Below are 12314 nucleotides of genomic sequence, written 5' to 3' on the forward strand. Positions count from 1 at the left end.
ACTAATAAATAAAAACTGTATTATAACAGCACACGCCACGTTGCCGCCAACGATAACCTCGTGAACATCAAGTAGACAAGTTTTTTCAAATTTTCAATTAAATATTTGTATATTATTATTTTCACTTTTAATTGAATATTTAACTTTCTAACATTATTTTATATAAAGAGCTCGAAATTTTGTGCCTTATTTTCAAATCCTCATGGATGCAGCCTGGTATAGAAACCCCTATACGCATTTGCTCTATATCGTGGGTCAACCTATATAGTGCACATACAGCAAAACGATGCAAAGTATATATAACTTTTATTCTTCATTTTCGCTTTATTTTGATTTGTTTATAAAAAGAAAATTGCGTGAGAACACTGAAATTTTTATCTTGTCCCAAACTTAGCGAGGCACTGTTTTCGATAAGAAAAAAACCAAGACGAGAACTCGAATCGGAAACCAGTTAAAAGCTATTTTTAAACGAAACTATCAAATTAAAAAACGATTCATTTTACTGACGCAGTGAAGAAATTTTGGGACTTTTTTCCCGAAGTCAAAAAAATGCTACAAAACGGGAAAGAAAGTGCGCAAGTCTGTATGAAAATCGGCGCAAAACGGCGCTCCCGGATTCAGTTTCCAATTGCTCTTCGACGCCGTTTACGTATTCGAATTATAGGCTTTTCAATTTTCGAGCTCGCGGTTCTTTTACGTGACGTGTAGTGGTAGAAAAGTTTTGTGGGTGGCTTTTATGGTATTATTATATAGTGTGTATTCGTTTAAAAGGAAAATTTTTAAGTAAGTTTCATATAACTGTCATAAATATAAAATGATTAGTAACAGTTAAAATATATTACCTGTATACGTGGGTTGTTCGGAAACTTGACGATTTAATATCTATAACTGTCATAAAAATGACATTCTTAATGACTGTTGAAAGATATTACCTGTATACGTGTATTGTTCGGATATTTTCCGATTTAATATCCATAACTGTCATAAAAATGACATTATTAATGACTGTTGAAAGATATTACCTGTATACGAGTGTTGTTCGGAAATTTGACTATTCCATATTTATAACTGTTATAAAATGACATTCCTAATGACAGTTGAAAGATGTTACCCGTATAGGTGTATTGTTCGGATATTTTCCGATTTAATATCGATAACTGTCATAAAAATGACATTATTAATGACTGTTGAAAGATATTACCTGTATACGAGTGTTGTTCGGAAATTTAACTATTCCATATTTATAACTGTTATAAAATGACATTACTAATGACAGTTGAAAGATGTTACCTGTATACGTGTATTGTTCGGATATTGTCCGATTTAATATCCATAACTGTCATAAAAATGACATTATTAATGACTGTTGAAAGATATTACCTGTATACGAGTGTTGTTCGGAAATTTAAGTATTCCATATTTATAACTGTTATAAAATGACATTCCTAATGACAGTTGAAAGATGTTACCTGAATACGTGTATTGTTCGGATATTTTCCAATTTAATATCCATAACTGTCATAAAAATGACATTATTAATGACTGTTGAAAGATATTACCTGTATACGAGTGTTGTTCGGAAATTTGACTATTCCATATTTATAACTGTTATAAAATGACATTCCTAATGACAGTTGAAAGATGTTACCTGTATACGTGTATTGTTCGGATATTTTCCAATTTAATATCCATAACTGTCATAAAAATGACATTATTATTGACTGTTGAAAGATATTACCTGTATACGAGTGTTGTTCGGAAATTTAACTATTCCATATTTATAACTGTCATAAAATGACATTCCTAATGACAGTTGAAAGATGTTACCTGTATACGTGTATTGTTCGGATATTTTCCAATTTAATATCCATAACTGTCATAAAAATGACATTATTAATGACTGTTGAAAGATATTACCTGTATACGAGTGTTGTTCGGAAATTTGACTATTCCATATTTATAACTGTTATAAAATGACATTCCTAATGACAGTTGAAAGATGTTACCCGTATAGGTGTATTGTTCGGATATTTTTCGATTTAATATCGATAACTGTCATAAAAATGACATTATTAATGACTGTTGAAAGATATTACCTGTATACGAGTGTTGTTCGGAAATTTAACTATTCCATATTTATAACTGTTAATGACATTCCTAATGACAGTTGAAAGATGTTACCTGTATAGGTGTATTGTTCGGATATTTTCCGATTTAATATCCATAACTGTCATAAAAATGACATTATTAATGACTGTTGAAAGATATTACCTGTATACGAGTGTTGTTCGGAAATTTAACTATTCCATATTTATAACTGTTATAAAATGACATTCCTAATGACAGTTGAAAGATGTTACCTGTATACGTGTATTGTTCGGATATTGTCCGATTTAATATCCATAACTGTCATAAAAATGACATTATTAATGACTGTTGAAAGATATTACCTGTATACGAGTGTTGTTCGGAAATTTAAGTATTCCATATTTATAACTGTTATAAAATGACATTCCTAATGACAGTTGAAAGATGTTACCTGTATACGTGTATTGTTCGGATATTTTCCAATTTAATATCCATAACTGTCATAAAAATGACATTATTAATGACTGTTGAAAGATATTACCTGTATACGAGTGTTGTTCGGAAATTTGACTATTCCATATTTATAACTGTTATAAAATGACATTCCTAATGACAGTTGAAAGATGTTACCTGTATACGTGTATTGTTCGGATATTTTCCAATTTAATATCCATAACTGTCATAAAAATGACATTATTATTGACTGTTGAAAGATATTACCTGTATACGAGTGTTGTTCGGAAATTTAACTATTCCATATTTATAACTGTCATAAAATGACATTCCTAATGACAGTTGAAAGATGTTACCTGTATACGTGTATTGTTCGGATATTTTCCAATTTAATATCCATAACTGTCATAAAAATGACATTATTAATGACTGTTGAAAGATATTACCTGTATACGAGTGTTGTTCGGAAATTTGACTATTCCATATTTATAACTGTTATAAAATGACATTCCTAATGACAGTTGAAAGATGTTACCCGTATAGGTGTATTGTTCGGATATTTTTCGATTTAATATCGATAACTGTCATAAAAATGACATTATTAATGACTGTTGAAAGATATTACCTGTATACGAGTGTTGTTCGGAAATTTAACTATTCCATATTTATAACTGTTAATGACATTCCTAATGACAGTTGAAAGATGTTACCTGTATAGGTGTATTGTTCGGATATTTTCCGATTTAATATCCATAACTGTCATAAAAATGACATTATTAATGACTGTTGAAAGATATTACCTGTATACGAGTGTTGTTCGGAAATTTAACTATTCCATATTTATAACTGTTATAAAATGACATTCCTAATGACAGTTGAAAGATGTTACCTGTATACGTGTATTGTTCGGATATTTTCCGATTTAATATCCATAACTGTCATAAAAATGACATTATTAATGACTGTTGAAAGATATTACCTGTATACGAGTGTTGTTCGGAAATTTAACTATTCCATATTTATAACTGTTAATGACATTCCTAATGACAGTTGGAAGATATTACCTGTATACGTGGATTGTTCGAATATTTTCCGATTTAATATTCATAGCTGTCATAAAAATAACATTATAAATGACTGTTGAAAGATATTACCTGTGTACGTGAGTTGTTCGGAAATTTGACTATTTCATATCTATAACTGTGATAAAAATTACATTCTTGATGACAGTTGAATGAAATTACCTATATACATGAGTTGTTCGAAAATTTGCTATTTCATATTTATAACTGTCATAAAAATGACATTCTTAATGACAGTTGAAAGATATTACCTATATACGTAGATTGTTCGGAAAGTTTCTGATTAAATAAAGAAAAGAGACATGTTTTTTTCGTTTTCATTTTCTTTCTTTTCTTTACATTGACTTATGCTATAAAGCCCTAGTTTGATGAAATATTTGTATCCCAACAAATGAAAATTTGAGGTTAGGAAACAGGGTTTTCCCAAAAAAAAAACGACAAACAAGAACTAATAACACCCCTAATCCACAAATTCCTCCGTTGTGGAAATGATGATGGAAGAATATCGAAACATTAGTACCAAGAATTTGACAAATGTCACTTAAAAAAATTGAAATCCAGTTGAAAATAAACTCATAGAATGTGATGCTAGTAATTTTGACTATTGTTTCACAGAGGAAAAGCTTGGTGAGTAAAAATTTTTGAATTTTCCAGGAAATTTTCATAGCTACGGTGTTAACAAGTTAATTCTCAGTATGATTTTACTGTTTACTAATAAATATGCACTGTATTGCAGCAAACAAAAACAAAGACCAAAAAACAAATTTGTATTTAATTTTACTGAAATTATCTTCGCTTGTACAATTTTATATATTATATAATTTTATAAATTGAGAAGAACTGGAATTATTTGAAGCACTTTTATCATCTTCAGACACTGAAGGTAAACTCGATCTCTGAAGACGAAACATCAGACTGTGTAATTGTGAGTGTTAGTGGGATGTTGTAAGTGGTAGTGTAAATAGTGTACTTAGTATCAAATTGAGAACATTTTCGCTATTTTTATAACAAGTGAAGAAAGTTGGGTTTCGAAGACAAACATGCTGTCTGTAATTTACAGAAAATTTCCAACACCTACGATTTGTCTCTGTCTTTTTTTTTCTGTGGTAATTTCAAAATAGTTATTTGCTTATAAGTCATGATCATCAATCATTGCTCAAACAAATTTTCCAAACATAACTCGAGTCTTTAATGTTTATCAAATTACCATCATCGGCTTTTGCTGTATCCATTTCAATTTAATACAAATAATGTATTTCAGTCAAGTTTTTATGATAACAATGAGTCGTAAGCTCGATCAATGAGGTTAATTTTATATTGAAATAGATACGTACCAGGTTATTACAAATTTATCATAGATTGTATTCTTCTAAGGACTAATCAAGTTAATCCTAGATTCGACGGTTTAATTTGATAACTTCCATACATTTTTTCAATAGTATATTATAATTAAAACATGTATACATACCAGTCAAAAGTTTTTGCTTGGATCGACGAATCAAGGATCCAGTTCAATGAATCTTACAGTGGAAGGAACAAAAGAACATGAAGAGTGGAAAAGAATGTTATGAGGTTAGAGGTTGAGGTTTTTGGGTCTAATCTGTAGTCTGTAAAACACGGAGGTGGTTGGGTGATAGTTTGGGGATGTTTTGGAGGAAGAGCGACTGCAGACCTGGTGAAAAGAATGTTATCAAAAATATTGGAGGAAAATGTAGTATGTTCTGGACATCGCTGGTAAGTGGAAAATCTACCTTCCAGCAAGAAAATGATCCCAAGAGTTCCTGGAAAAGTATTAGAGAGAATTTACTGAAAATAATGATTAGATCCGACCTCAAAAGTATTGAATTGTTGAACAAATAGGACAAGGAAGGCAGGAGGCAGTTTGAATTCCCAAGAGATGATGATCATGAAATGAAGCTCAAACCCAAAGGAAAGGTATGCGAAAGCTCTATTGAAATTGAGTACACGGGATCTCAATATTCTGAGCAGTATTTGCAGTTATTAGACGAAACATAATTTTATTATTTGTGGCCGAGTGAACTACACGCGATAAACCGAATCAAAAGCGTGGAAAGATGTAAAAGACGTCTAGATATGATTCGGAATGAGTATTTTGGGATGCGCTTGGTATAATTAATCATTTTGTATCTTGAAAAAAGAAGAACCAGAAACAATGAACATAACCTAGTGTTAATAGAGTATTTTAAAGACGGAAACGGCTCTAGTTGAATCTGTCTCTTCAAGATAATGAAAAATTACGTAAATTTCAGAATATTAAAAATTGAGTTTAGAAGTTTGGGAAATTTTAATATTGATAGTTATACGGTAGAGATCGTTTTTAACGAGATTTTGTAAATTGCAATTTTCATTTATTAAATAATTTTGAGTGTCGTCCAATTCACCACCGGAAAATGATATTATGTATAGGTATAATCAATGTTGGAAATTTGAGAATTTGGGTAAGAGGTTTCATTTAATTTGGGGTATATTGTGATTCCAGTCACACGTAATGTCGAAGGGAGACAAATACTCCAATAATTACCATTTATTTTCAACCTTTGACAAAACTTAATTAATTAAATGAACGTTGGAGGTTGCGGAAGGGTTGTTTGTTTGAATATTACGAAATTACATATTTGGATTTGATAACTTTGAAATAAGTATGATTAAAATTAATATAAAATTTTCTGTTTCAGATCCAGTCTGTTTTTTCGCTATGGACTATATTGGATTCGGTTTAAAAAGTGATATAAACTATATAATAGTGGAAAAGTGAAAAAAACACGAGGAAATGATTCCGTTTGACGGGATTTTTACTAAAGTTGCCCTTATTTGCTTGTTTGCATCCACAGGTAAGTCAAAATCATTAACTAGATCTATACCATATTTTACAACGTTTAGAACTGAAAAAAAGTCAGATTTTGTAAAAAATACTTTAACAACTTAAAAAGTAGCCTTGATAAAATGTATTTTGGAAAAAAAATTGGTTATTGATTAGCGGAAAGTATTTGGGTCTAAATAGAAAAATATTTTTTTTCAACTTTGAGAAAAAAATGATATTATAGAACGAAAGTTTATTAAATCACCACAAAAACGATTTCTTAGAGTCTTTTAGGTTTACGACTAGAGGAGGTATTTGAAAATATACAATTTAAAAAGTAAATTCTACCAATTACGTGGCACTTTATATTAGATAATTCAGGACTACTACATGAGAAAATTCCTTTCTCCAAATTACACCTTCATTATCAAATTCTACCTTGTAGATCGGTATTTCAATATTAAGTACCAAAATAAATATTCAACCATTCCTGTAATCAATGCAGGTATTCCTCAAGATAGTGTTTTGAGTCCACTATTATATCTTTTATATACAGTAGGAGAGTTCCTCAGAGAGACTAAAAGAAAACAACTTGGGATCAATCTAAGAATACTATATTGTATAATTTGCGAAAAATCACTATTTTTTAAAGAGATTTTAGTCAAAAGTTCAGAGAATTGACTAGGGGTATTAACTACATAATGTAAATGTTTGAACTTCAATAATTTTGATAAAGCCATTTCTTTTAACTTATCTTTCATTCACGTTTTGTCATACCGCTTGGTAATTACATAAACTATACAATTAGGGGCGAAAACCACAGGGTTGTACCCATAAATAATTTTTTGTATCAATTGTTTGAACTGCGAGGGGCAATGGAAACCTTGATCAGGAAAATTTTGAAAAATTTTGCTCTTTTAATTCTAAATTTTCAAATACTCAATGCTGCATATTCAGTGCCCTCTATCACGAAAGAAAAACCTAAATAGAAGCTTATGAGCCTTCCCAAAACACACACACAAATTCTTTTAACACACCCTTTTCAGAAATATCACTCTTAAAAAGTGGTGACTAAAATTTTAATTTTTCTTTTAAATTTCAGTGAAAATAGAAATTTGAAATTTTGTAATTTTCGTCCTCAAAGCACTGTGCACGGAAACCCCATAAGCATAAGTCACAAGGATTTAAATCCGGAGATGAAGGAAGTCAATGCTGGCTCCTTCATAAACCAATCGAACGGTTGGGATATGTTGCATCTAAATCTTGTCTATAGCAATCCGACTATAGCGTACTGTAGCACCGTCGTGCACGAACCACATGTTTTGTCTGATATTTAGGTCTTCAAATAGTTCTGGGAGATCATTTTAGAAAAAACTGACGCAAGAAATAATGGGTCAGGAAGAAAATGCGACCCGATTAAGTTATTTTTCATAATACCAAATCATACGTATACTGACAAAACATTTTGAAAACGGTTCATAATCTCATGAGGATTCTCGACTGACACGATTGTATCGTGACTGATACTGACAAAAATTCAATAAGTGAATCAAGCAAATACCAAGGACTGATCTCGTGTCACGGATTGCTGTACGGTAACCCCATAAACAGGAATCACAAGGATTTAAATCTGGAGATGACGGGAGTCAATGCTGGGGTCTTCCTCGACCAATCTAACGGTTGGGATATGCATCTAAATCTTGTCTTCGATATTTTGTGACCGGTAACGAAGTGAAAGATTGGTCAGTGGATCACTGATAGATTGATTGGTTGTTACTAGATTTCTCCCTGGAATTGCCGCTTGCACGCAATGGCAATGACACCAAACCGATGATGTTGCAAGGGCAAGATCTTGCACTAAACATTCAGCTCAGAATTTCATCTACGCATGCTTTTTATCAAGATATATTGTACGGTTTCATCAAGATATATTGCACTATTTTATAAATATATATATTGCAGATATATATCATGGTTTTATCAAGATATATTGCACGGTTTTAACAAGATATATTGCAGGGTTTTATCAAGATATATTGCATGGTTTTATCAAGATATATTGCACGGTTTTATCATTGCATTGGATGGTGTATTGCATTGCACGGTGTATTGCATTATGTAAAGCGGCCTTAAGGGTATATCTCTTAAAGGGGTGAGTTGAGGAAATTCTGTTATAGGAAAGACCCATCTCAATAACACTCTGTATATATTTTAAACGTGATAGTAGTATGCAGATATTGTTAAATAATTGATTGTTGTGACCAGTCTTTTTGGATTTGATTTTTTTCGGTATTAAATAGATATGATTGAGTAGCTTTTTGGAAATACATAATAATATAGTATTTGGAATTTCCCTAAAACGCCTGGTATTTGAATATACTTTCAAAATTTAATCCCATAGAAAATAATAAGGTCGTAAGTAGGTTGACGGCGGAAGAGGCTTGAGAAACATCCATCACAAATTCGGTCTAGCACCGTACCGAATCCACCTGAGCCGTTCAGCTCAAGATTCCACAGAAATTGAAGGGAAGCGTAGTTATTGTGGTCACGTAAAATGAAGGGAGGGACATTTCCCACGGGGGATTATGTATAGGGACGGATCTTTCCCGTAGCTTCCTTCAAATATAGATAACCGAAGTTCATATAAAAATACAGTCGTACCAATTAGTTTGCTGTCATTTAATCAACAATTTGATGTAACAGTTTGTTATATAGATTGCTAAGACATCGATAGATCGTTATAATTGTTGAAGATAAAGTAGTGAAGAATTTCTTAACCTTCTAATTTACGCAGAAATAATTTTAATAAACTGGTAGTTGAAATCGATATTGCTAGATACGTTTCCTCGAATTCTTGAGTAGTAATAAATGGTAAGCGATTGTTACTAGCTCAAATTACTACAACGACAGTTCCAATTATCCTGTTTCTTTGAAACAAGTCTACCAAAAAATCAGTACATGAGGCCTATTAAAACAGAAATTGTCACATCTATTAAGGAAAATTTTGTACTAAGAACTTTTACGATGTTTTTATTTTTCTTCTTTTCATTTTTTCTTTCGTATTTATTATCCATTTACCCATTTCGTTTATATTTTCTTGTTCTGTGCTAGTATCATCATTTGATTTATTGTCTGTTGTTTTTGTTAATATCTGATATTTGTTCGTTGCATTTTTATCATGGTCTTTCTCTTCTCCTTCGTTTTATAGCTCTTGCTTTCCATATTTTGTTAATTTATCTTGTTTCATCCTTGGCAAATGTCCAATATGTTGGTAATCCTGCTTCTAAGTTACCTGTTTTTACTGTTTTGTACTCAAAAGTTTAGACTTATTCTTCTTTTGCTGTCAGTGTTATCATTTTTCTCGTTTATTACAATTATTTTGGATCTTTCATTTGCAGTTTTTCTTGTATCAAAATTTTAGTTAGTGTTTCCATCTTTCTGTGATTACGATGTTCATTGAGGTATCCTATGTTTGTTTGTCGTTGTAGCGTTACATTTTTTGGTTAGGTTAGGTTGGGTTAGGTTAGGTTAGGTTTTTTGGTATTCCATCCATTATATATGAATGATAGTGGGATTAAACTCTTTTTTTGTTTAAATCTTCCTCACGTTGTTTCTTTAACCCTTTCTGTGAGACGTGATGTTAAGTTTCTTTTTTTATCGAGTCTCTCTTCCAAAATTCTTTTTATTTCATTTTGTCTTATGTTTGTGGTTCTCTCCTACAGTTCTCCATTGCTTTGTTAATTTCGCTCTTCAAAATCTTCTTTTTTCCGCTTTTATTGTTTTAGCTTCTTATTATTTTCTATCGCTTCCTAGACATTTTACATTTTATATTGGTCTATATGCTTCGTTTTTGATGGGTTAAAATCAGGTTTTGTTCTCAATTTTCCTGAGGAATATTATTTTCATTGTTTGTGTCTCTTTCCTGTGTCTTTTATTCATTTCCCATGCTTCGAAATCGTATGTTAGTATGGATATACGAGGATGATACCAGATATAACTGTATCGAAATATTGCTCTTGATGGAAACAACTACACGGCGCTGTTTTTTGTTCTAGTACCGCTTTTTGTTGTTTATACAACATTTCTAGAGTTGTCAGCTCATTTGGGCAAATTTTTAAGCAGCTATCGCCATCTTTATGTCAGGCCAGGTACTTCTAGAACCATACTCGTAACTACTTTTGTATATTTCCTCATAAATTTCATTCTTTCATAGAAAATATGTTTTTCTCGCACTGAATAGTTTTCCCGCGTTTCCTGTTTTAGCTTTGTCTAGTTTATCATTTAACTGAGATATTTGTAGATTTCCATTTGTCTATTTCTTATTTTGATGTCATGTATCTTTGTTTATGTGCTTAAGATCGTCGTATTTGTTTTGTTGTAGCTCCACTATATTTTCTGATTGTTTGGTTGTATAATTCCAAATTTTGGATTCGATTTTTTCGTTTTCTGCAAATAAGACCATCAATGTCTTTATTAGATCGAATTTCCTTCGCTATTTTTTATTCGATCAACTTTCCAATGAATTATTTTCATGGATTATTGAAAAATGAATCAAATGATTGATAAAAAAAGATCCGGTTAATACAGTCCATTTAATTCAATAATATCGAATCATTCAAAAGAAAATTTCTGTTGAAACATGAATTTTTACAGTATATTAGTTTCTAAGCCGATTTTTCGATTTTTCTTTGAAACGTTTCCAATAAATCTCTCATCTTCTTTTATCCATATTTCGATGGAAAACCATCTGACATAATCTATATAACAGTATAAAATATTCAATTGATAAATTATATTAATCTTAAAATTTTGTATAACTTTCATTTATTATAATCGCAATTTATTTAGGGTATACTTTCATCTATATAACAAGGGAAGAGTGACTTTTGACTTTTGACATTTGACACGAATTAGAGTCTTTAGAAACTAAATTTATAACACGGGCCAATACTAAATTGAAGCATAAAATTTAAGTATTTTAGTTTACTAGTTTCCAAATAATCAATTTCAAATTAATACACTTTTCGTTCCAATATGGGATAAAGTCTTAAGCTGATGACAGTATCTCTTGGAAGTGAAATTTTAAGGTTAGGAAATACAAAAAAAAATCGCTGGGGGCCAGATCTGGTAAACCAAACTCATTTTGTTTAAGCCATGTAATAAGCAAATGTGATTTCTAAAAAGAAACGACCGATAAAACTTTCTTATTCAAGATTCAAGATTTATTATATTCATCAAGATTTATGGTACACGATCTTAATGGGGACCCACTTTCTTTCAAATGACAGTTGCCTTCTTTCTCCTCAAAATAACCTCGAAAAATCTCTTGAGAGTGAAACTTGAAGGTTAGGAAATACCAAAAAGTTGCTGGTGGTTAGATCTGATAAATACGGTGAGTGCTCACATAGTCGCCATCACTTTTTCGGTCAATATATCTCTTTCTTCTCTGGGATTACCAAATTTCTGTCTTATATTAATGCAGAGAATCATGAATTAAGCTACTTAAGCTCAAGGTTTATTGTATTCATAAATATTTATGATACACGATCTTAATGGAGACCCACACCCTTTCAAATGACAGTTGTCTTCTTTTCCTCAAAATAACCTCAAAGTATCTCTTGAAAGTAAAATTTCAAGGCTAGGAAATACCAAAAAGTCGGCGGTGGTTAGATCTGGTAAATAGGGTGATTGCACACATAGTCCCCATCACTTTTTCGGTCAATAAATCTCTTTCTATTCTCGGATTACCAAATTTCTGTCTTATATTAATGCGAAGAATCATGAATTTAGCTACTTAAACTCAAGGTTTATTGTATTCATCAAGATTTATGGTGCACGATCTTAATGGGGACCCACATCATAGATGATTG

At 31.2% G+C, this 12314-nt stretch overlaps 1 protein-coding gene across 3 annotated transcripts in view; it reads left to right on the plus strand.

Moving 5' to 3' along the window:
* The first annotated feature begins 608 nt into the window (after positions 1–608).
* LOC130446338 (cell adhesion molecule 4-like) overlaps positions 609–12314 on the plus strand; it is a 255314-nt gene continuing 243608 nt past the window's right edge. For all 3 annotated transcript variants that reach the window (XM_056782532.1, XM_056782535.1, XM_056782533.1), the window contains exons 1-2: positions 609–783; positions 6320–6475. In XM_056782532.1, coding sequence (XP_056638510.1) covers positions 6415–6475 — 61 coding nt within the window. In that variant the 5' untranslated portion in view covers positions 609–783; positions 6320–6414. The remainder of the gene's footprint in view (positions 784–6319; positions 6476–12314) is intronic.

The sequence above is a fragment of the Diorhabda sublineata genome, chromosome 7, assembly GCF_026230105.1.
Source record: "Diorhabda sublineata isolate icDioSubl1.1 chromosome 7, icDioSubl1.1, whole genome shotgun sequence".
NCBI lineage: Eukaryota > Metazoa > Arthropoda > Insecta > Coleoptera > Chrysomelidae > Diorhabda > Diorhabda sublineata.